The sequence below is a fragment of the Sus scrofa genome, chromosome 3, assembly GCF_054392235.1.
Source record: "Sus scrofa isolate SSC_HxYL_T2T_F1_AM1 chromosome 3, Sscrofa_HxYL_maternal_Yorkshire_Landrace_v2.0, whole genome shotgun sequence".
Lineage (NCBI taxonomy): Eukaryota > Metazoa > Chordata > Mammalia > Artiodactyla > Suidae > Sus > Sus scrofa.
In genome coordinates, this window is record NC_139385.1 from 90422199 (window position 1) to 90449201 (window position 27003).

Below are 27003 nucleotides of genomic sequence, written 5' to 3' on the forward strand. Positions count from 1 at the left end.
CTCTTTAAATATGAGAGAATTATGCTTTACCTTGTAACATTTTCTATCCTTACTGCCTCTCTTTTTTTAAAATCATAACCTTAGGCAAACTCGGAAACATACAAGTTTGTTGGCATAGATATAAAATATTATCTAGAAATTAAAGTCTGAGTCATCTTCATTTGGATATATATTTATTTTAGAATGTGGCACTAACAGCATGATGATAAACTGTCACAAATTTGTACCAAGAAGCACACAATCTTTAAAGTGTGTTATTTTTCACTAGTAATTTAAGGATAGCATTATTATTATTTGGTACTAGGGTCAAAAAGGACATTTAGATTTTTCAGCTTTGGGGCATTTAGTAACATTGAAATGATTGTTTAATCAGGCAGAGGAAAGAAATTCAAATGCAGTTTCTTTTTCTTCTGCTAGTTCCTTTGCAGTGAGGTCCATCTTCTCACGAGAGAAATCATTAATAGGGAGACCTTCAACAATTTTCCAGGTCTTATCCTGTTTGAAAATAATTACAGATGAGAGATTTATAATTAAACTAGAATTGATATTCCAGCAAGCAACAACTTAGTTTGAACTTAATCCAGAAGTATGTTTTAAAATCTGATTCTAAAGATGCAAATCAAAATCCAGATCTTAACAGATATTTCCAATAAAAACTCAACATTTGAATTTGAAATTCATTGAATCTAGAAAAAAATCTTTAAATGAGGCTTTACTTAGCAAACATAAAAAACTACTGACTTCAGTAAAGATACAATACAGAGCAACCATGAGAACCACTGCTTCATTTCAAAGTAAGCGAATACTTGTTGGTGTCCAGTATTAGAGTCATAATAACAACATATATCTAGTCAGAAGAGTTGAAAGTTGCTTTCCAGATTAATTTCAATATTTTAGTGACCTGAAGTTATGATTCACATGATTTTAAAACTGAGGAAAATATCTAATAAAGGAACAACCTTCTAGACTAAATCATACCATTATTCATAAAAATACACAATTACTTTCCCCACAGGGACGGAGGAAAATAACCTCAAATACCTCACCTTGATTGTAACAGGGAATGAGTAGAGCAGATCATCAGGAACACCATAGGAGTTGCCATCAGAGATAATGCCCATGGACACAAACTCTCCCTAAAAATAATTACAAGCAATGTTTTACATTCTCATGGCTAAGGGATTAGTTTACATAACCAACTGACAGATGAACTAACAAAAGTAAACCAGATGACAGGTTCTTAATATGTGCATAATAACTTCATTGCTGTAATAAGGAACCATCACCAGGCACTTACACACAGGGCAACTTTCATGGTTATTATCTCATTCTACTCTTCTGATCTATGTGTGAAGCAGGCCAGAGAAATATAACCCTCATCTTATAAACAGAGGAGCTATGGCCCAATAGAGGCTTTAAGAAAAATGTCCCCTCAACTGTGTGTACTGGGTGATTTCCACAAAACATCTCATTACCCTCAAAACCCTGTGAAGTAAATGCCATGTAAAAGATGATGAAACAGCTCAGAAAGGTTAAGCAACTTTTCCAAGGTTACTCGGCCAGCCAGCAACTGAGCTGGGATATGAACCTAACCTGCCTGACTGCAAGGCTATGTTTGTTTCTGTTTTTTACATTATGGAATCAGAAAACAAAAATAGAGTGGCCTGTGCAAATCACTGCGTCCTCACCTCTGGGGTTCCAAACCAGATGTCTCTGACATGGTCACAAATGGCTTTTGCCGCAGACATTGCACTGGACAGTTTTCGAGCCTTGATGACAGCAGCACCGCGCTGCTGCACAGTCTGGGTGGGGCAGGCAGAGAGAGAAGTATTACTCCTGGGGTGAAAGACTGCAAACCACAGCTTAATGTGTCCCCTCCGAGGTCAGGCAACTACCCTATGTCAGCCTTTTTAATCTATTTCAGTTGTAAACGCCAGTCCTCCTGAAAAGGAAAACTGCAAATCCTCAAAGAAAGTTTACCACACTTCATACAAAGAAATGGATCTCTGTAAGACAGCTGAATGACTGGAGGTGATTTAGTTTTTTCTCACTTTAACAATCAATCTTGATGGCTACACAACAGATCAGACTGAATTATGACTGGCTTAGTATGATCCCCAAAAGAAATATGCACTCATCAAAGGATGCTGTCCTTGAGTTTCCTCCCACCACCCTTAGAGAGACACCCAGGTCAGTAAGGTGGTGTGTGTCTCTTAAGAGTTCTTGATGTTTGGCTGTGAAGAGCGCTCCTGGATTTTTCTCACCGTGATGAACTCTCCCTTGAGCCAGCTGTCATCCTTCACAGCTTCATAAACACCAACTTCCTTTGCCTGCAGTTTCACCTTGGCATGGTTGACATCTGGATACTGAGTTGAGGAATGGTTTCCCCAGATGATGACATTCTTGACATCATCAGAAGTCACACCAAGTTTGAGAGCAATCTAGTTCAAGAGAAAACAAGTATATTCCAAAGATAAATTTTTTTAACTTCAAATTGTGACCTGTTTGACAAATTGCCTTAAGATAAAAAGCCTCTGAAACATTAAGAGAACACAAAGAGTTATACTGATTTGTAAAAAACAAACAAAAACAAAACCCCACAAAATTTTTTGCTTCACTTCCCCAAATGGTTTAATAGTGTAAACAAAATCTGAGCCTGAAACACTACAGGAAATAACATTTAAGAGTAGAGAGCACCTTACAGTTTGTAATAACTTCTTTGTACATTGGGTTTATCAAATATAAAACCCCAAGAAAGAGGTTAATATTGCTTGAATATGTCAATGTGACTTTGCTTTATTGTTGATATTTGGAGATGTCTCCTCAGCATTTCTGAGCAATCAGATATTTAGATAATTTCTCCTTATTTAGGTGAGGCTTTTAATCTATCTGTATATAAAAATAAATAATTTTCAAATTATACTAAATATGAAATTTTTGAGTTGTAAAGGACTCAGATACCAAAGAATGGCTGTTCTCATTTTAAAAATTAGAAAACTGAAGATTCAAATATAACATGCATATGATACTAAAATTATAACAGAAGTAACAACCTCTAGTGGTAGGTTCAGAAAGCACTTTAGGATCCTGTATGGCTGGTAGTCACATGAACATCAATTATGTTATGTAGTACAGTAGTCACAGAAAGAGCTAGAAAGTTTATGTTTTGAAAATATAAATAAAATGAAATCGGCTTATTTTAGTATTCGTTTGATAAGGTAATGGGCAGAAAAGAAAACATGGTTAGTTGTATGTATATAGGCACAACTCCTCTTTTTGTGCTATGCTTTACTGAACTTCGCAGATAATGCATTTTTGCAAATGGAAGGTTTGTGGCAACCCTGCACTGAGGAAGTCTATTCCCACCAATTTTCCCAACAGCATTTTCTCATTTCATATGTCTGTGTTGCATTTGGTAATTCCCACAATATTTCAAACTTTTTCATTATTTTTAGTGGTCTGCGACTCTTTATATTACTACTGTAACTGTTTTGGGGTGCCATGAACTGTGTCCACACATAATGGTGAACTTATCAATAAATATTACGTGTTTTCTAGTTGCTTTACCAACCAGCTATTCCTTTTTCTCTCTCCTTTGAGCCTTCCTATTCCCTGAGACACAGCAATATTGAATTTACGCTAATTAAAAACCCTGCAGTTGCCTTTAATTCTTCAAGTGAACGGAAGAGATGCATGTCCGTCATTTTAAATCAAAAGCTAGAAGTAATTAAGTTTAGTGAGGAAGATGTGTTGAAAGCAAGATAAGTAAGTTCCCACTGTGGCTCAGGGGTAATAAGCCTAACTAGTATCCACGAGGATGTGGGATCGATCCCTGGCCTCACTTAGTGGGTTAAAGGATCCGGCGTTGCTGTGAGCTGTCATGTAGGTCACAGATGCAGCTCGGATCGCACATTGCTGTGGTTGTGGAGTAGGCCAGCAGCTACAGCTCCAATTAGACCCCTAACCTGGAAACTTCCATATGTTGCAGGTGGGGCCCTAAAAAGCCAAAATAAATAAATAAATAAACAAAAGTAAGATAAGGTGAAAGCTAGGCCAAACAGCCAAGTTGTGAATGCAAAGGAAAAGTTCTTACGAGAAATTAAAAGTGCTACTCCAGTGAAGACACATGATAATAAAGTGAAATAGCCTTACTGCTGAGCAGAAAGTTTTAGAGGTATAGATAGAGGATCACACTTGCCACAACATTCCTCTTAAGTCAAAGCCTAATCCAGAGCAAGACTCTAACTCTCTTCAATTCTCTGAAAGCTAAGAGAGGTGAGAAAGCTATAAAAGAAAAGTTTGAAGCTAGCAGAGGCTGGTTCATGAGGTTTAAGCAAAGACATTGTCTCTACAACATAGAAGTACAAGGTGAAGCAGGAAGTGCTGACACAGAAGCTGCAGCGAATTATCCAGAAGATCTAGCTAAGACAGTTAATCACAGTGGCTACACTAAACAGTTATTCAGTGTAGATGAACAGCCTTCTATTAGGAGAAGATGCCGTCTAGGACTTTCATAGCTGGAGGTGAAGTAAATGCCTGGTTTCAAAACTTCAAAAGACAGGCTGACTCTCTTGTTAGGGGCTAATGCAGCTGGTGACTTTTAGCTGAAGTCAGTGCTCACTTACCATTCTAAAAATCCTGGAGCCCTTAAGAATTCTGCTAAATTTATTCCCCCTGGGTTCCATCAGTGGACCAACCAAGGCTGGATGACAGTACATCAGCTGACAACATGGCTTACTGAATAACTGGAGCCCATTATTGAGATATACTGCTCAGAAACAGATTCCTTTCAAAATATTACCGCTAATCGACAATGCATCGGATCACCCAAGAGCTCTGAGGGATAATGTGACTAATAGATAAACGTGCCAGCTAGCTTATTTATTTATTTATTTATTGCTTTTTAGGGAAGCACATGAAGCATATGGGAAGTTCCCAGGCTGGGGGTCAAATTAGAGTTGCAGCTGTTGGCCTTCACCACAGCCACACCAACGCCAGATCTGAGCCACATCCATGACCTACACCACAGCTCATGGCAATGCTGGATACTTAACCCCACTGAGCAAGGCCAGTGATTGCCACAGCCTCATGGATACTGGTTGGGTTCGTTTCCACTGAGCCACAACGGAAACTCCTCATTTTGATTTTCAAGCCTTATGATTTAAGAAATACATTTCATGGAGTTCCTCTTGTGGCTCTGCAGATTAAGAACCCAATTATTATCTGCAAGGATGTGTTTCCATCCCTGGCCTTGCTCAGTGAATTAAGGATATGGCATTGCTGTGAGCTGTCGCGTTGGTTACAGATGCAACATGGATCTGGCGTTGCTGTGGTGAGGCATAGGTGGGCAGTTGAAGCTCTGATTTGATCCCTAGCTGGGCAACTTCCATATGCTGCAGGGGCAGACTTAAAAAAAAAAAAAGAAAGAAAAGAAAAAAAGAAATACATTTCATAAAGCTGTAGCTTTCATAGTGATTCCTCTAATGGATCTGGGCAAAATCAAATGAAAACCTTCTTGAAAGGATTCACCATTTGAGATGCCATTGACATTTGTGGAGTGGGAAGAGGTCAAAATATCATTAACAGAAGTTTAGGATAGGTTAGTTTCAACCCTCATAGATGACTTTAAGGGGTTCAAGACTTCACTGGAAAAGTAATTGTAGATGTAGCAGAAACAGCAAGAGAACCAGAATTGGAGTGGAGCCTAAACATGGAACTAAATTGCTGCAGTCTCATGATAAAACTCTAATGCATGAGGAATTGCTTCTTGTGTTGAGCAAAGAAAGCAGTTTCTTGAGATGGAATCTACTCTCAGAGAAGATATCTTGAAGACTGTTAAAATGACAACAAAGGATTTAAAATATTAATAAACTTAGTTGATAAAGCAGTGGCAGGATTTGAGAGACTGGACTCCGTTTTTGAAATCAGTTCAACTGTGAGTAAAATGCTATCAAACAACTCTATCAAACAAAGAAATCATTTGTGAAAGGAAGTGTCAACTGTTAGGGCAAACTTCACTGCTGTCTTATTTTAAGAAATTGCCACAGCTACCCCAGCCTTTGGCAACCACCACCCTGGATCAGTTAGCAGCCATCAACACGGATGCAAGAACTCCACCTCCACATCATCAAAAAGATTATGATTACTTAAGTCTCAGATGATGATTAGCATTTTTTAGCCTTTTAAAATTAATATATGTATATATAGTTTAGGCATAATGCTATTGCATACTTAACAAACTACAGCATAGTGCAAGCACAAATTTTATATGCACTGGGAAACCCAAAAAATTCAGTAACTCACTGTATTTTGACATTTGCTTTATTGCGGTGGTCTGGAACAGAACCCTCAATATTTCTGATGTATGCCTATGATTTGTTCCTAATTAAATACAGAATTTATAATGATCCAGAAGGGAAGGTTTTGGAAAAAAAAAATCTTTTAGGGCTGATCTGTTAGTGTGACATTGTGAGTGATTTTTCCTTTATTTTACAATAAGAATGAGATAAAAAAATAATTGTGCCACAATCCACTGCTTTTACACACATAAATAAAAGCAGCCCTGCATCAAAGCTCTGTTTGTGTGTTGACCATATAAAAAAAGGAATACACTCTGATATTTTAAAGAAATTTAAAAAAAAGATACTGACAGCCCCAAACTGGAAACAAAAGTCCTTAAAGAAGAGTTAAAATTATGGCTGTGAGGTAACTGATGCCATCTTGGGCCCTTAGAGTTTCTCCTATCCTTTAAAATTGACTCTACCCAGGCCTACATTGTTAAGTGAATCACATCAAGAGCTTTGCAGTTAATAGATATTGTTTAATAAACATTAGGACCAAAACTGCCCTTACTTATATTTAGCCGGCATCATTGAGAAAAAAGAAAATTTGTACAGGAACAAGTGACCTAAGATGTGTATTATCAAGTACTTAGAACCTGCAGCTCTGCTGAACGTCAGCTCCAACTGCTTCAAAGCAGAGTGAAGACAAACTGCCTGGAGGCCTCTCCTCCCTAAAGGAGGCTCCCCTGACTTCTGCTATCCTGTGTGTGGCCCACCTCCTCTTGTACTTTCTCTTGAGCTAATCCACTTCTGTCTAGATAGCAAAGGCCAGTACTTTGCACCCTGCAGATGTAGTTTCTGAATATGTGAGAGGTAGTCTAAATTACCACGTACCCAGAATAGCAGTTTTTTGTTCCTTCAGCTACCTTCCTCTTATTATACAGATCTATTAAGCGGGTTTTTTTGGTTTTTTTTTTTTTTTTTTGGTTTGTTTTTTGGTTTTTTGGCCATGCCTGCAATAAGTGGAAGTTCTCAGCCCAGGGATCAAACCCATGCCATAGCAACGACCTGAGCTGCTACAGTGACAACGCCAGGTCCTTAACCTGCTGCATCACAAGGGAACTCCTGTTAAATAGTTTTTGATTCATTCTCCATTACCAGTTATTTTCTTCTCCCTGATACCACCGAAGTGGTTTCATTGCCAAACACCTTGACACCAAACACACATATAACTCTGGTTTGCAAAAACACAAAATTCCTCGGGTGTTTAATTCTGCAGTCACTATGTAGCTAGGTCCTCTGAATTCCAAAACAAATTATGTAAGGCTAGTACTCATTCATGTAAGAAAAATTAATCTTTGTGTTTGTTACTTTTCTCACTGGATTAATAATTTCTATAGGTGGAAGAAACTGCTTCTTCAAAAACTTCCTAACAGCTCTCACTGTGCTAGACCAAAATGCTGGAACATGTGCCAAAGTCAAAGTCTGACGAGATGGCTCCTTCTTTCCTCACTCACCCTTCACCCCGCAAAGAAAACTGCTTCAGGCACTGGGACAAAGTGTCATTTAGCTGTACTTGTGGAAGCTGAATTTTCCAATGCCTGCCTCCACCAAGGCCTCAGGTCAAACAGCAAAGATGGAAGTTTGTCAGTGTTGTCATTTACCTCTTTTTCCCTGTTGCGACATAGTGAGTCACCATCTGGCACTCCACAGTCTACAAATACGACACTATAGTATCATCTTTCCCTTCATAACTGTTCTACAGTACCCTAATCTCCTGCCTCCAGTCATTCAGACAAACTCCCATTCTTTCCCAGCCATCAGATGCTGGCTAAATAATAAGGAAAAAGACCCAGTCTACAGCCCGAAGTCTCTCAGGAAATACTGCCAATTCAAGCTCGTTATTCAAAGACTTTCTTGACTAACTGGAATATTCAGGGAGATTTCTGGGGTGTGACTGTTCTTAACTCTTGGTTATATCCCTCTTAATCATCATCATCAGTAATAATGGTAGGAGTCAATCTTTACTGAGTTTTACTACGTGACAGGCATCAGGATAAGGTCTTAACATAGATCTTAACTCATTTAATTCACATTATCTACTGTCTATGGTAGATACAATTATCATCGCACTTTATAGCTTGAAAACTCTTTCTCAGGGTCACAGAGCTAGAGAAATGGATTTGGGTCACTTGATCCCATTATATAAGAACACAAGGGTCTGGAATCAGGCAAATCCAGCTGGATTCCATCATTTACTAACTGTGTGACTTTAAGCAGATTTCCCAACCTTTCTGGGCTTTAGGTTTCTTATCTGTATGAGAGAGAGAACAGATATCTCATATGGTTACTCTGAGAAGTGAATGACAAATTAGATGTAAAGCATTCAACTTAGTGTAGAAATTTAAATGTAAATACTTTTCTCCTTCACTGGCCCATGAGAGCTGAAAGATGATCTATTCTTGGTTGAAAGCAGTGGTTTTGTTAGCCAAACAGTAATAAGGAAGGTATGGGGTTAAACTGGAGTATGTTTTGTCTTGCAGAAGTAGAATACTGGGTAGTAAGAGAAACTGTACCATGCACTGGACAAGCTTGAGAATCAGAGTGTGAATTTCAGAACCCTTTTGTGTTCTAAGAAGACTAGGAGAAAGGTGTACAATGGCCTCCTAGGTCTTCACGTGGAAACAAAGAATAGGTCTCAGTAATTAATGATTTTAAAAAGAACAAAGAATGCAGGAACAAACACTGTTCTTAGGCAAGAGAAGTAAATATAGCAAAGATAACAAATTGATTATAAAGACTCCCCCTTCTGTCCTGTTTCAACCAAAGCACATTCTTGAGCTGTTTTGCAGGATCCGAAATCCCTCAAGCACACAAGCAAGCACCAGATTAACAGGAGCCTAAGGAATGATAATGTTGACTTTTGCTGACCCTCATGACTTCTCTAGGGGCTTGGATTTTGTCAACCTAGAGTGACCTTTGCTTCATTTCAATGCTAAAATCTGCAGCCTAGGGCTTGAGATTTCTGCAATTTTTGAACATACAGAGCATGTGTGCTTGAGCTTGCACTGGGCAAGTGCATCCAGAACACCACCTTTACATGGGAAATCAGCCACCCTTTCATGAATATGCATGCACCCTTAGCTCAAAATGTCCCTGATCTTGTGATCTGGATAGTGCTTTAATCTCCTGATCTCCTGTCACAAGGAATAAACTTTTCTGCTAATATGGAAAGTGCATGGCATGTTCATTGGCTACCCACCACAAGCAATGGACCTGTTGAGTCTGGTAATGGTAACAGTTTTTGAACTTAGACTTCACACCATCTTTTGGTAAAAATTGTTTTCTTGAAACTAAACAAAGTTCTCGGCTCTAGAAGAAAAAGAAATTCATAGATATATCTAGCAGATGATCTATAGATGACGAGGGATGGCCAGGAAAGCTCTAGGGAAAAGGAAGAAGGTTATGTCCAAGAACAAGGACTTTGTTTTGACTTCTGAGGGCACCGGGGTTGTCTAGATCTGAGAAAGCCTAGAAAACTAGCACAGATAAGTGGCATGGCCTCATATTAAAAAACAAAACAAAATAAAACTACTGTTAATCCCTTGGTCACTGACCCCTTGGCTTATTTATCTAAGGCTCCAAGGGAAAGGAAACTGGTTAACAATTTAAATTTAGCTACTAAGTAGTGAAAAATAGCAAATTTTATGGAAACATGTAGAATATTAGATGGATATAAAAATGAAAATGAACTTAAATATCAAATTTCATTGTTTAGCTGTAGGGAAAAAGGAAGCAGAACCACATAAAACCACAAATATCAAGTCTTTTTTATAATCTCCTTTATATCTGACAAAAATAATTAATGTACCACTGTGTGAACTATCGATAATAACGAATAATTTTTAACCACTGTACTGAGAAGACATTATTAGCAACCATGTGTAATTAAAGTTAGGAAATGAAATACAGCTTAGAAAATTAAGTATGAAGTTCAACTGCCTGAGAGATTAAAGATGTCTTAACAAATTGGAATAGCTTCACACTAAAACAAAATAAGAAAAAAAGCACAAAGACTCAGCTACTTTATAAGTGAGAGAAAAACTGTTTAAAGTTGAACATTGATAAGATTTGAAGGCATCTTCGTACCTGTGCTTTAGCTCGGTTGTGATCCAAACGAGTCAAGCAGCTGAAGTTCTCCTTGGGAATGGATGGAGCCGACTTGGAGGCAGTCAGGCAGTTGGTATTGGCTGGGTTTCCCACCACGATAACCTGGAATGTACAGGAGGCATGGCAGAGCTCCAGACGCCACAATGATGAACTAAACCAACTTAGAATGTGACTGAACTATTAACAGGTAGCCTCTGTATCAAGTCTGTGTGAGCTAAGGATGGACAATCATCATTGCAGTTCTGGTTTCTAGCAGGTTTCTATCCTCCCTTCTAATAAACTCCCACCCCAACCCTGTTAATATTTGGTATGACTACTGAAAACAATTGCTAAAACCATCACTGTGTACACAAGTCATTTCATTTTGAGCCAAAACAGACAGCATTAACCTACTTGCCGCAAAAAACCAGTAACTTAGTAACCCAAGGCTCTATCTCAGAATTAGATTCAATCATAAAAGTCTTCCTTCTTATAAAAGTAGTCCAAGAAAAAAATTCTACTTGCAAAGTTTACTTTAGGACGATGATTTGTCCCAATGAAAGAAAAGTGTTTGTCAGTCTTGCCTGTTCCTAAGAATTAAGGGATGACCACCAAAATACCAGGTCACACCATTTCACATCTGTTGAATCAATCTTCAGGAGAAAGCATTTCAGGCTCTTTTGTGTGTGTGTGGGGCGGGAAGAGAAATAGGATACCATGAATTACAATATAGCATAAAAAAAGTATACATGAACCTTTTTAACCAATTCAAAAAATCTTTAAAACAGTGATTAAAAAACTTACTGTGAAATTATATCAAACTTACAGAAAAACTGTAAGCATATTACAGAGACTAACTCCCACATTTTCTTTACCCATATTCTCCAATTTGTCCCATCTTCTCACTTTTGCAGACACGCACCCAACTACACACATACACTCTGCCCTTAGACTTTTCTTGGCTTATTTGAGAGCAACCTGCAGATATGATACTCTGATATTCCTAATACTCTACAGTGTCAGTGTGTATTTCCCCCCCAAAGACACTTTGGGCTGAGAGGCAATTATTGTGCAAGCAGCACCATACCTCCAAATAACCTTGTAATTTTTTACTGTGAGACCTGGGGATATCTACTCAACTCATTTCTATTATTTTCTGTTAATGACTGCAGAAAATAAAAGGTAACTATTTGAAATAAAGTCCACAGAAAGCAAAAATTCAGGCAATCCCTATAATTCATGAATTTAAAAATTCATATAATACCGTGGAGTATTGGAGTTCCCGTTGTGGCTCAGTGGTTAATGAATCCAACTAGGAACCATGAGGTTGCGGGTTTGATCCCTGACCTTGCTCAGTGGGTTGAGGATCCGGCGTTGCCGTGAGCTTTGGTGTAGGTTGCAGATATGGCTCGGATCCCGTGTTGCTGTGGCTCTGGTGTAGGCTGGTTACAGCTCCAGTTAGACCCCTAGCCTGGGAACCTCCATATGCCACAGGGGCGGCCCTAGAAAAGGCAAAAAGACAATAAATAAATAAATAAATAATTTTTTAAAATGCTATGGAGTATTGTAATAGAACATTATAAATGGCAACTTAAAAAAATCTTATAACATTTTCTTTTACCTTTCTTTGAATTCAGGATTGGGAGGAAGAAGTGTATCAAAATCAGTAAAACCTCTAACTAGCAAGCCCTTTTGCTGGGACAATTAAGTTCTAGGTAACTGGAGGTAATTAAGTTCTGATAAAAGGAAGCTTTACAGTAATAGTAAGACAAATTTTGAAACCAGAATAAACAGGGTGAACACAAAGAGACAGAATAGGAAGTCACGCAGACTCAACTCAAGAGGTGAGTATATTGAAATTCCTCTGAATTTAGAAAATCTGAGCATTCAAAAGCCAACCATCTCCTGTCACTGAGAACACACACAGCTTACAGCCATCTCCCTTTACAATCACACATACAAATCCAAGTGTCTGAACAAATAGTCTCATACAGCTAAAAGGCACCAGAAGATTCTGTGCCTTCACTATAGGTTTACAAACTAAAATTAAATTTTCATGTCATAGTAATAAAATATTTTTGAGCCCCTATGAATATAGACTTCTACACTATATGAAAAAAACCCAGAAAGGGAGGGCTAATCAAGCAAAACTCTATATTTACTGACCAATGCACAGAACTGGAAAAAAAAAAACAAAAAACAGGCAAATAATTTCATTTTCACTTAAGTGTTGAAGGAAGTTTCAAATGCTGATAATGAAAAACACTTTAAAATACTGTATTGGTCACCTTAACTGACTTCTTAGCATATTTGTCCAAGGCAGCACCCTGGCATTTGAAGATTTTCACATTTGCTTTGAGTAAATCTTTCCTCTCCATGCCATCCCTTCTTGGCATGGAACCCACGAGAATGGCAACGTCCAGGTCTTTGAAGGCAATCTCTTCTTTATCTGTTGCAATGACATCTGTGAACATAACAATAAATATGCAGAGTTAATTAAACCTCAAAGTCTGAGGTTTTCTTTTTCATATTGAATCTATCCTTTAACTCTTTCACTTTGTAGTAAATGTTTACTTTTATAAATTACATTCATCAAAGTATTAGAGGTCTAAGAAAAGAAAGGCAATAAACTAATTCAACAACCAGCAGAAATGTCAATACATTTATTTTTGCTTTTCCAATTTCAATAATTATCTCAATTTCAAAATTCTATAGCTTTTATCTCTTAGAATGATGCAAGGAATAATACAATAACTTTCAGGGCAATATTATTTATTTACACTAATTACCACAGATAACACTAAAGAGAAACTAATTCACCTAATAACCTTTAAGATGCAATTCCACCAAGTTCTAAGTTATCAATCACAAATTAAAGTAAGTTATTGAGGAGTTTTGTGCCAGGAATAACACTAAGAGATTTGTCAATGTAATTTTAATATTTTGTAGATAAAGACAGTGAAACTTAAAGAGATTAATTAGCCTATCAAAAAGGAGTGGGGCTGTAATTCCAGTCCAGATGGGTCTAGAGTTCAACCACAATGCTGCAGTGTCAGTCTAATAAACGTATACCACTTGTTTTTTGATTAAAGCACATACAATTGACCCTTGAACAAAACAGGTTTAAACTGTGCAGGTCCAGTTATATGTGGGTTTTTTTTCCAATAGTACTACAGTACTGTACAATCCAAGGTTGGTTGAACCTGTGGATACAGAGGAATTGTGAATGCAAAGGGTCAACTATAAATTACACTCAGATTCTCACTGCAGGGAAGGTTGTCACCTCTAAGCCTTAAGTTGTGGACACATCAGCTATAGATCATGGCTCTCTTTTCCTGATCGTATTTTAAAAGTCCATGACCAGTGCTTTAGATGGAGTGTGTCCCCACAAAATTCGTATGTTGAAACCTAACTCCTAATGTGATAGAAGTGAGGCCCTTGGGAAGTGATTAGGTTACGAGGCAGGGAGCCCTCATGAATGGGATTAGACCAGAGTTTCCTCACCCCTTTTGCCATGTGAGGACACAGTGAAAAAGATGGCTGCTATGAACCAGGAATTGGACTATCACCAGACACCCAACCTATTGGCTGTTTCATCTCCAACTTCCTAGCCCCCAGAACCATAAGAAATAATTTTTCTTGTTTATAAGCCACTCAGTCTACAGTATTTTTGGTATAGCAGCCCAAATGGACTAAGACAATCAGGATTCACTGTTGTCACTGATAAATTTTTAGGCCAGAGACCTGTGTCAGTCAGGCTGCTGTAAGTCCCCAAATAAGTATACTTAAGAGCAGCAGTGGGAGGGAAAAAAATACCCATCTTCTTCCCAACCACGCATCCTTATCTGTTGAACCTTCCCTTTCCATCATATTCACAGCTGATCAAGGACAAGCTGATTATAACCTAGGCCCATTGGAGAGAACAGAGGGAACTCAGCAGAGAAAGGAATAAAAATGGGAAAAAGCAACAGAGGAAGCTGATTTGGAAACAGTGGGTGAGGAGAGGGAGCCAGCCAAACAGGTTGGACAGTGTAATGCACTCTCTTTCATAGCTATGCAACCAAATGATTCAGATGGTAGAGTACCTATTGCAGTAAATGTTTATTGAACAGATATATGAATTCTGAGGATGGTTCTTCTTGGGCATGTATATATTTTGTGTGCAAACTTCTTTGAGAGTATTAACAATTAATCTTTACCCCCCAAAAAATAAAAGGTCATAATCAAAGTGTAGCTAAAGAAAAATATTCAAATTAGTTTACAACTTGACCTAATATTTTAATGAACCATTCAATCAGATTTAAGACCCCTGTCTTACATTTGCTAATTTTTCAATGATTCTCAAAGGCTCTTAGCAGAACTCTGGTAGGCTTTATCAAACTATGTAGTGTATGATTTGAACAATTTACATTATATCTCAACTTGATGACTGGCACAGGCGATGAGACTATATATGGAGAACCAACCAACTTCCAGCCTCTAGGCAGCACATGGCTCTGGGAGACATCATTTAAGAGTTGAAAAAGCTCTCCATTAAAGGACACTACTATTACTATTTAACTAGACTTTAAATAACAACACAATGTAGACAATTTCAGGTGGATGACCCTTAGCAATATTGTATGTAATTAGAAAAATAAATTATATATAAACATGTTGGGAAAAAGTATAGTCTTTTATCTTATGCTCATTATTTCTCAATTTTACCTCTATTTACTCTTGGTATACATTTTGTAAAGTAGTTATGTTCAAAAAACAAAAACCTTTTATGAAATAATTTCAAATTGAGAGTCTAGTTAAACCCCTTTTTCCTCCACTCCCCAACTCACCTTTCAGGAGGGGAAGGGCACAGTCCTGCAGCTCCATCAGGACACCATCCAGGACACCCATCATAGGGGTGATATCCAACAGCACAAGGATGATAGGCTGCCAAAGAAATAGCAAGGACAGCATCTGTCAGTGTAGGTTATGTCATTTGGTCACAGAAAAAGTCCTTTTGCAAAGTTTTTGCCAATTGGCATGTATATAATTCCCATTAATTAATAATCATATTCATTTTAGAAAGTCAGGTGTCTTAACATCACGCCATTTTCAGAAAAAGCGATGCTATAAAACCAGCAATGGTTTGCTAACAGATACAGGAAAAGGAATCACCATTACTGAATTTTAAAGGAGTACACGGAAGAAATATCAATTGAAGTGACATGCCTCAGCTTGCTCTTTTTGATGATGGCTGTGTATCTCATTTCAGTTCATAGAAAGCTAAGCCTAGTATCTGGCATGAAGGAGCAACTCGATGTCGATGAGTGAAGGGAATGGATAAATCAATATTTCAGAAAAGGATTTTAGAGTACATTAATTGACCTGCCAAAATAGGGGGGTGCCTGCTTCACACTCGAAGCCAATTGGCCTGTCCATCTTTTTGGGTCTAAGGACCATTTTTTAACAAGAAAGTGCTGATTCAGCAACTTTCTCTCCCACATGACTCTAGCTAACAGTTACAGTCGTTATGATTCCTGCTGGTGGCACCAAGTCAACTAAACAGTATGTGGAATAGTTCTAATTAGCAAAGCATTTTCAAGGCCCAGAGGCGTGCATGTAAATAAGCTACCAGATTCCACCGTAGCACTGCGTTCCTAGTAAATTTCTTTGCAACTAATGTTCTTACTTTTAAGATTTATAGACACTTGTCCCTACCTGGTCTTTACCGAAGACAGATCCATTTCCAATACTGTACAGCAGTGAATATGCAATCTGACCAGCTGCTCCAGTCACAAGCACTCGGATTGGTTCAGACTGTAATGAAAGAGATCAATTAACACCCTATTAAAAAGTGCTATTCTACACTAAAGATATTCAGCATTTCCTCTATAATAAGAGAACCACATACTTTAAAAGTTAATGTAAAATTTTAAAGACTGGTTTAGTAGAAGACTAATTTATCCCAGACTTGTCCTATGCACAAAGCAACTAAGCAACTTCTGGAACATGGGTCCTTTGGCTGCATATTTATTGGTGTTATTTAACTCTCCCTGCCATCCTGGATTTACTTGCAAAAGCTTATCCATCTTTTTTTAGGATATTTTACCATTAAAATAGGTATAATGATTTTGATGTTCATTATATGATGATGGCCACAAGAACCTTACAAATCCTCTTACTGTAAATCCCCCCACTCTCTTCTGCTCAAAAAGTCCTTCACACCAGCAAGAGTAATAGTGGATAGATTTTTCCATTTAGAAGGGGCTAGAAAATGTTTATAAAACTACTAAACATAATTCAGCTTATCTATCTGGTGGAAGAAAAATAAGACTGTATCTTTGAGAAAGAAAAATGAAAAAATGATAATATCTGGATTATAGTAATTTTAGCATAATAAATAACAGCACAAACATGAAGTAACAGTTGACAACTCGATTTCAAGGGAAAAACTAATTTAGAGGAGAGGAAGGGGAAGAAATACAGAGAACTGAGGGAAGTCACTGGATAGATCTCAGCAGATCCTGAACAAAGTACACATATAGACCAAATAACTCAAAGTGGTGACCCCGAGTCATTTTAAAAAAAGTTAAATTAGGGCGGATAATTTAAAAGATTTTTATGAAATTTAAAATATTGTTAATAGCGTTCCTGCTGTGCCACGGGAGGATCAGGAGCATCTCTGCTGGGATGCAGATTCAATACCCAGCCAGGAACAGTGGATTAAAGGATCTGGCATTGGTGCAGTGGTAGCATAGGTCGCAACTCAGCTTGGATCTGATCCCTGGCCTGTGAACTCCATATGTTGCGAAGTGGCCAAAAAAAGAGAAAAAAAAAATTCTATTAAAAGGAGCTGAGCAATGTCTGGAAACATAATGGGTAAGTTTAACTAAATGGCAAAGTTCAATCAAAGGAATTGTTCCTTTTTCTGACAATGCTTGGTAATTGTACTTCCACTCTGTCACCTCTGTTGTTACCCACACCAGTGGCTGAAGTGACTAGGGACAGAAGCATCTACTTCTTTATAATTCCCTCTGTGAGAAGGGTCATGAATCTAGGATAGAAGACTATGACCTGAAAAGGTCCTTCTAACATTCAAATCCTAACTCTGGAGGTCAGCAGCACTTAACACTTTGGTACCCATAGAATTCAGAGGAAAACATGTCAGGAAACAAGTGTCTGAACACTTGCAGAGAAATGAATCTGAACACTATGTTTGCATTTCTTCCTCAGAGAGGTGACCATGGTTGAGAGTGGGGAAAAAAAGGAAAAAACTAGGGATAATTTCTCCTTGATCTTCTGGGTCTCTTCTCCATACTCTTCACCAACTTCCCCCTATGCTTTCATATCTCTAAATATACAAAATACAATTAATTCCCCCAAATAATCCAATTTTAATACAATACATATTTATGTTCCCAAATAGAATTTAGGTTTATAAGGTACACTATAAGCTGTATTGTACATGGATATTTTCTATCACATGGCCATTACATCTTTTAAATTCTGTCATTTTCTCCTCTTCCGTTGAAAAATAGGTGAGGAAAAGGAAATTGAGGAATTAATGATTCTTCTTCCCTCTTTAGAATGCAAGCTCTTCAAGGCCGTGCACTTATTTACTGTTGTAGCCAAGCTACCTAGAATAATATCTGGCATGTAGTTGGAGCTCAAATATTTGCTGAAGGAATAGCTAGATCTTGTAAAATTACTCTTAAAAACTTAGAAATGTAAAGAATTATTTGGAAGCCAACTCAGCATGCTTTAAAGAATTGTTTTATTCATATATACTTTCATTGAGAAGGTTGATACAGCAAGTTTCAGCTGTGGTTTGCAAAATTATTTATGTCAGTAGTTCTAATGAAGCAGTCTTCTATTATATACCTTGTACTATTTTTAGGCTAGAGAATCCATTATTGAACCATATGCAGGAAATGAGAGGATAACCCAGTTTTTCAAAACAGGGGGCTGGAGAGGCAGCAGAGTGCGGTAAAGAGATGGTCTCTTAAGCCAGACTTACTGGTTCAAATCCCGATTTCATAACTCATCAGCTTATGTTCTTGGGCAAGTTACTGTATTGTTTCTACAGAAAAATGCAGATAATAGCACCTACCTAACAAAGTAGTTGTAAGGAATGAGAGAGTTAACATACAAAGCAATAAGAACAGTGTGTAGCAAGCACTGTAATTATAGGTCTCCATCACCATAGATTTTTTTCCTCTAAGGACTCTTGTAGCCTGTGTCTGTTACTCTCCACTAGACTGTGGAACCCCCATGTGAACAGTCTGCCTTTGACTCAAATTTGCACTCCTATATGGTGTTCAACAAGTATTTGCTGAATGAATGAAAGTGGCAATTAAGAAAAATATAAATACATGTTACTTCAATGAAAGCAAGCTAGCATAAGAAATGAGGGTGAAAGTAATCTATAGAGATTAAGCCCCTAGAAAGTCAGGAAGATGGTTAGAAAAGAAGAGTGCAATCTTTGACATTAATTTTACCTACTAAAAAAAATGGGTTCCAAGTACTGGTCTCTAGTGAAGGGATTGTAGGCAACTAGTGCACACTAATTCCAACTCAGCAGTTTACTATTTCTGTATCACTGAGCAAATTATTTTCATAGGTAATTCCATCTTGTTAAGAGTAGCATGAAGTCTAGTGTCTGAATGTTTGATAAAACAGGAAAGAAAGTGCATGTATTTGGTTCTTTCTGCCTTTGCAACACTGCAGTTGAAAAGCAGGAGGGTGGGAGATTCCCACTGACTTTTCACAATGTTAATAGTGTGAAGGTAGGTTACTATTCTTTGCTTAGCTATCTGGGCAGTCTGCCAAAATCCAAAGAAGGAATGTCTTTGCTCTTGGCAGGGCACTAATGACCTTCCTACAGATGTAGGCTCTGTCTTGCACATGTGCAAGTCTCAGTTGTAAGGCCTGAATTTAAGCGTTCCTTTTGTTATTCTACAGAAAGACCCACATATTCCTTTCTGCTTTCTAATTTATATATGTGATACATATAAAGCGTATACATATATTTATATATATATATATATATATACACACACACACACATTTCTGTAATATAAAAGAAAACGGTATTCAGATTCCTTCATATAGTTTATTTTGCTGTCATTCCCTGTGGACACATGCAAAGAATTCACTCCTTTTAAAAAAACTGCTTTGAATTGCTTTCAAAGATGGCTCCTCTCTAATTCAGTGATTGTTTACACACCCTTCTGAGATTGAGTCATGTGAGAATTTGCTGACAGTTTCAGCAAACTGACAGGAGGATTCTTCCTCTTGGAAGTTATCAGATGCTCAAGTGACCTTGCAGGGGTGAGGCCTAGCTTGATCTACTGTGGAAGAAAACAACACAGGTCACAGGATCTTTCTGCGACCTTGGGAAAATCATTTTGACCTGACCAGGCTGTTTTAAGATCAGAGGAAATACTTTCCAAATTCTCTTCTAATTCTAGAATTCCTATAATCTGAGTTGCAAGGAAGAAAACCATCAAGTAGTATAAATGCCGATACACAGTTCAGTTTATATTTGCAGTATGAGCTTATATCTTCATCCAGAACCTCAACAACTAAAAATAAATTTTCAGAATGACTTGCTATGTTTCTGAATGATACAGTAAGGTAAAATGGAGACTCTGAGCTCCTTGGGGGCAAACTATTGTGACCTTGAGCAAATCACATTGTCTTTGGCTTTCAATAAACTCAATTTTAACAGTGTCAAGATGATCTTTATAAGGTCCCATCCAGTTTTAAAATTATTAATTCTGAGGTTCTCTGGTAACAAGTACCTCTGCTTTCTTGCTAAGATTATTACGTCAGAAACCACTGCAAACCATCATTTGAATGACTAATTATGTTATTTGACAAAAATAAGGAAACCTAGGTATAACAATGACTGAGAACTAGTAGCTGTCCTCACTGGTTCCGTTATAAAGGTGGAGAGAGTAATTTCTTGCCTTGAAAACACGTCTTTTCAGGTTCTGGAAATGCTCCAATTCCTTCAAATATTCCCCCACATTCTCTGCTCATTTTTGTATTTTGAAAATAATGGAGGAAAAATGGTCTCAACTATAAATTCTAGTACTGAAGCAATTTCTGTTTGATGTCAAATGTCACCTTCAAACAGCACAGCATGCAGATTATTCCTACGTCAGAGTTCCCTCACCAACCCCCCTTCCCCCTTTCAACAGAGACTAGATATGGAGATCTTGGTATCCAATCTTTAGGATAATATGGTTACATTGTGTAACATTTAAAAGTAGTGGTTCTAGAATTCCTAACATACAGATGAATAAAGAACATCCGCACTATTTATCTGGCTAGGGATGCCTTCACTCCAACGCGTCCTGGCATTATAAAAGGAGATCAAGGAGCAGGTTTTAAATAACATTTCGTGAAATTAGATATGGCGGAAACACTTCTCCCGAAAACGTAGACTGTAAGCCGAAGCACCTGGTGAGCTCTACCTCTGCAGTGAGGGCCTTCTACAAAAGCCCTTAAAAACGCTGTGGGCTTAAGAGGAGAAAAAGAGGTTAGGTAACAACACCCCCTCCCATTTCAACCCTTATCATCCTTATCAAACCCCATTTCGTGGTTTGGAGAAAATCCGCAGCTTCGTATTTTGTACCCCAAAATGCAGCAGGACTGAGATCGCGCCTCTCCTAGGACAGCGATTCTCTAGTGTCTTTCTAAGAGCCCCAGCTGGAAATCAACCCCTTTCCAATTACTGGGTCACTGCGACAATCCCCAGAAGAGAAGTTGGAGCTTTCCACAGGGTGCGAGGGACAATGCCTTACACAGCTTTCCCCCAGTAATTGTTCAAGCAAGAGAAACACGACAAACGGGCGCGAAGGCCGGAGGTGGGCAGGACACAGGGGCCCACACTCACCATGATTGGTAACTGCGCGCGCACTTCCAGCACCTGCAACGTGAGCTTCAGGCAGTCGGGTCACCTCTATCGCGGAACCGGCTCAGAAAGGGCGAGTAGTGTTAGAAAGTAAAGGCGCAGCTCCCCACCGCGGAGCCCTCTGGGAACTGTAGTTTACGATGCCCGGATCCGGGCGCAATCTCCAACGTTGTTCCTTCAAGTGTTGAACTACACTTCCCGCGGCTAGAGGGTCTTCTCACTCCCTTTTGCCTGCGCTCTTCGCAGATTGCAAAGTAGTCCCCGAGGGCGAGCCTCTGTGATTGGAGGAGGCGATGAGCGGATGATTTAGGCTTGGGGGAAAGGACCTGCCGGATGGCGCCCGGCAATTGGCGGGAGGAGAAGCGCATGTTAACCGAGGGAGGAGAGACAGAGTCCCCCAGCTACTGGTGCGCTACCGAGACTTTATCCTCCCCAAAGGGTAAACGTGGGAGGTAAGGAGACCTTCCGCTGCGTAAAGCCAGCTCGACCCGGAAGCAAAATCTTTTTAAAATTTGACATTATGTAGGGGCGGGAGAAATTGACGCTTGGGGAAATCTGGCTGGCTTCTCGGTTGCTAAGCGACGAGGTGGGAGAGCGCGCGCTCTTATCCGCAGCTACCGAGTAGTTGGGAAAACCGTGCAGCCTCAGCTCCAAGACTGAGAGGACGGAACGAGCGCACCGCATCCTCCAGGGCCCCTTCTCTTTAGCCGGGAGACCCTCGCCTTGTAGTGTCCGGTGACGTGTGAAGTTTGCGGGAACGCCCCCAAGAGGCGGCCAAAAGCCACGCGTCCTCCACACTCCGTAGGCAGGTGACTCCCGGCCTGGAAGCTAGTGGTCTGTTCGTTCACTTTTGAGTCCTGAGTACGGTTGTGCGTTGCCTTTTTCAACCTGGGTCCTGATCTTCTGAGCTGGTGTGCGCGAGCTCGCCGGTTCCTCTCTCGGCCTAGAGTGTTAGTGTAACAGCGTAGTGCCATGAAATTCGCGCCATTTGCAGCTGTAAGATGCAGCTCTTTTTTTAATTTTGTATAATTTTTTAATAGTTATTTCCACAATACAATTTTTTTTCTACTGTACAGCATGGTGACCCAGTTACACATATACACATTCTATTTTCGCACATTATCATGCTCCTTCATAAGTGACTAGACAATGTTCCCAGTGCTACTACACAGCAGGATCTCATTGCTAATCCATTCCAAAGGCAATAAGTTTGTATCCATTAACCCCAAGCTTCCCAACCACCCGACTCCCTCCCCCTCGGCAACCACAAGCCTGTTCTCCATGTCAATGATTTTCTTTTCTGTGCAAGGGTTCATTTGTGCCGTTTATTAGATTCCAGATATAAGTGATATGTGGTATTTGTCTTTCTCTTTCTGACTTACTTCACTCAGGATGAGAGTCTCTAGTTCCATCCATGTTGCTGCAGATGGCATTATTTTGTTCTTTTTTATGGCTGACTAGTATTCCATTGTGTATATATACCACATCTTCCTAATCCAATCGTTTGTTGATGGACATTTGTGTTGTTTCCATGTCTTGGCTATTGTGAATAGAGCTGTGATGAACATGTGGGTGCATGTGTCTTTTTTAAGGAAAGTTTTGTACAGATATATGCCCAAGAGTGGGATGATGCAGCTCTTTTTAAGTGAAGAATACTGAGTTCCAGCTTCGTGGGAAGTGAAGCCCCTTCATTCCTGGAATTTACAGTATAACTTTTTCTCTGTGTCCTCTGAATGCTGACCCTTTTGTCCGTTCTTTTTTGGAAACTGGATGCTCTTTAAATTATACCAAACCAGCATTTCTAAGGAAAGTGTGGCAGCTGAATGAGAGACACTGGTTGTTTCAGGCAGAGTCTCAGCTGGTAAAATAACGAGGTTTTCATTTAAAATTAATACTGCTCAAGAAAATTGTTGTGTTCTTTGAAACCTTACTTCATGTGGCTCTGCAAAGGAACATCTGATGGTCTGGAATAACACGTGTAATACAATATCTCTAGTAAATAACATTGGTGTAACTTCTGATTTTTCTCTCATTGGTAATTGAATGCCAGCTGATATCTTTCAGTTTTTCTCTCTTCCATTTTGGAAGATTTACCATTATGTAAAAGAAGCATAACCTTACTTTCCAACTTGATCTGTCTATAGCATTTATCATAGCTGAGTGACTCTACTCCTTGAATAACTGTTTGCTTGCCTCTCAGACAACACACTTTCCTCTATGTCACTGGTTGCCCCTTCTCAGTGTTCTTTGCAAGTTTTTTTTTTTTGCCTCTGACTCTTAAAGTTGAAGTGCCTTTATTCTTCTGTCTACACTTAATCCCAAAGTGATCTAATTCATGAGTTGCATGGTTTCAATGCCACTTCTATGTCAGAAAACTCCCAAGTTTTTGTCTAGTCCTGAATTCCAGACTCCTATGTCTAACTTTCTCGTTATTTCCACTTGAGTTTCTAACATGGATTGTTTCCACTATTTTACAATATTTTCTACTAAGAAATTGTTTGTAGAAGTAAAACACCACACCCTTTGATACAGGTAATATGACCTGGAATTTCTCCAGTTCTGATCTGTTGACTGTGGATGGGATTATGAGATTGTACATGCTAGAGTAGTGAAGAGTAGGGGCTGATTAGATGAAGACTGGTGTTATAAAGTGGCCAGGAGAACACAGGGCAAGGGTTTTAGGATATGGCATTCTGTTAGTCTTTGGGAATTCTTAAGTTAATAACATGTAATTACTGCCTTTTTAGAGCCTCCAGTTTAGCAGGGAACACAGATATATAAACCCATAATGACAACATGGTGTTACCTGGTTAGTAATAGTCAGATAAGAAGTTAGTAACTTTGGGCTGCCACAGTTTCGCAAAGGAGGTGCTGTTCCAATGAGGGCAAATGGATGTTTCTTCAGGCAGCTAAGGGAGGAGGAGATAACACCACATTTGCAGTGTTGCAGGTAAGGTTTTGTGTTGGCAGTGGACAACTTGCAGACATACTTGCATTAAGTCCCTGATTTAAAAGAAAAAAATCACAAGGCTTTGGGATTGTATTGTCATGTAGCTATTACGTTTAAATGAATTAAAATTAAATGAGTGCACAAGGATTCCCTTTTCTGACTATCCTCACCAACACTTGTTACTTATTGTCTTCTTTTTTTTTTTTTTTTTTTTTTCCCCTTTTTATGGCTGCACCAGGGGCATGTGGTAGTTCTGTGGAGATGCAACTGGGGCCTTCCTCACAGTAACACTGCATCTTAGCCACCTGTGCTGCAGTTTGTGCAACACTGGATCCTCAACCCAGGGTTCGAACCCATATTCTCACGGATACTATGTCAGGTTCTTAACACGCTGAGCCACAACTGGAGCTCCACTTATTGTCTTGATAATTTCCATTCACAAAGGAGTGAAGTGGTATCTTATAGTGGTTTTGGTTTGCATTTCCTTGATGATTAGTGATGTTGAGCATCTTTTCATGTGTCTTTTGGTTATCTGTACATGTTCTTTGGGAAAATTTCAATTCAGGTTCTCTGCCTATTTTTTTAATTGAGTGATTTGTTTTGTTTTGTTTTTCTTCCAGTGTTGAGTTTTATGAGTTCCTTAAATATTTGGGGTATTAGCCATTATTGGATATATTGTTGCGAATATCTTCTCCCAGTCTGTAGGCTGCCTTTTTGTTTTGCTGATGGTTTCCTTTGCTGTGCGAAAGCTTTTCAGTTTGATGCAGTCTCGTTTGTTTATTTTTGTTTTTGTTTCCCTTTCATGAGAAGACTTATGCAAAAAAACATTGCTGAGCCCTGGTAGTATGATTGTAAATTGGTGTAGCCACTATAGAAGAGTATGGGGTTTCTCAAAAAATTAAAAATAGAATTTCCACATGATCTAATTTCACTTCTGGGTATTTACTGGAAGAAAACCAAAAAACAATTCAAAAAGATACATGCTCTCCAGTGTTCATTGCAGCATTATTTGCAGTAGCCAAGATATAAAGGTAACTGAAGCATCTGCTGATAGATTAGTGGATAAAGAAGATGTGGTATATGAATATTGCTCAGCCATAAAAAAAAGAGAAATATTGCCCTTTTGATGCCATGGATAGAGCTAGAGAGTATTCTAAGTGCAGTAAGTCAGAGGAAGACAAATACCACATGCTCTCACTTATATATGGAATCTAAAACTAATCAAAACAGACTTATAGAGAACAAACAGGTGGTTGCCAGAAATAGGAGGAAGAAGGGGTAGTGGGGGTGGGCAAAATAGGTGTAGGGGATTAAGAGATTAAAACCTCCAGTTATATATAATAAATAAGTCACAGGGATATAATATACAGCATTTGAAATATGATCAATAATATTGTAATAACTTTGTATAGGGCCACATGGTTACTCGACTTATTGTAGTGATCATTTCATAATATATGCAAATATCAAATTATTGTGTAGTATACCTGAAACTAACATAATATTATATGTCAACTATATTTCAATAAAAAATTAATTTAAGAATACAATTTCTCTGTCACAATACATTGCAAGTGTAGCAGAATAGCATATATTTTTATTATCACAGAAACTTCTATTGCACGGCTGCTAGGACTTAGTGGAAGGGAGGCATCACCCAGACTAGGAGCAGCTGCACCGTATCTTTGTGGGGCATTTCTTTTGCTCCTGGGTACTTTGTGGAGTGCATAGCTGTCTGTGATACTGACTACACAGGAAGAGTCCTGTGCAAGGCGAGGAAGAAACTCAGTTCTTGTTTTAACCACTGCTGATTTATTCTGGAAGAACTCACATTAACAGCTTTGGTGTGCTAAGTTTACAAACCTTGCATTGCCCTAGATCTTGAATGGAATAACATGTGCCACTTTTTTGAGGCTTAAAATAGAATGTCAGGTTCAGACCCTACCAAAAATAATGTGAGTTAGGAGAGAAGGGAACCCAGTTGGGGTGTCTGTATATTTTAATGTGTGCAATAGGCCCATGTTCATTTGTGCTTTTTATAAATCATTTTAATGTTTTCTTTGTGTATGTTTGCTCTCTGTGACCTTACCTCAGTTGTGAGTTCTTCCTCTTCAATATCTATCTGGTTTTATACTTTATAATATTTTCAGCTTGGATTAAACAAACATGCTTTTTGTAAGTCAAATTTCATTTCATTTAATTTCATTTTATTTTTGACTGTGGTGTGTGGCTTGATGTGGGATCTCAGTTCCTAGACCTCGTATTGAACCTGGACCACAGCAGTGAAAGCACTGAATCCTAACCACTGGACCACCAGGGGACTCCCTGTAAGTCAAATTGTGTGATTCTTGTCATTCCCAAGATAGGAGGAAGAGAGATGTCACTGGAGAGTAGCCTAGGCTGTGCTTTAAATGTGTTGGTGAGTGGAGAAAATAACCAGTATTACTTTTATTATATGTTCAACTAACCACCCAGCTTAACAAAGTATATTAGTTTAAGTATATTACCAACCCCTTCCCAGAGATAATGTGTTGACACATATATATTCACTTTTATGTGTATAGATATATTTTGCAATTTTATATAAAGTCATGAGTTATTAAGTAATAATAAATCAATTAATTTTTTGTCTTATCCCCTACTAACTAGAGATTATGAAAACTTGTTTTATGTCACTGATACTGGCTTACATGTAAAAAAAATACTGCTCTATAAGCACAAAC

The 27003-nt window shown here is 38.5% G+C and overlaps 1 protein-coding gene across 1 annotated transcript; it reads right to left on the reverse strand.

Annotated features, from left to right (window-relative positions):
• Positions 1-159: 159 nt before the first annotated feature.
• Positions 160-21396, reverse strand: MDH1 (malate dehydrogenase 1). The gene is made up of 9 exons (NM_213874.2): positions 21313-21396; positions 16128-16226; positions 15260-15356; positions 12719-12894; positions 10431-10553; positions 2265-2441; positions 1689-1802; positions 1047-1136; positions 160-495 (listed from the first exon to the last, which is right to left on the reverse strand). Exons 1-9 carry the CDS (start codon positions 21313-21315, stop codon positions 370-372), a joined length of 1005 nt encoding a protein of 334 aa, NP_999039.1. The 5' UTR covers positions 21316-21396; the 3' UTR covers positions 160-369.
• Between the last annotated feature and the right edge of the window lie 5607 nt (positions 21397-27003).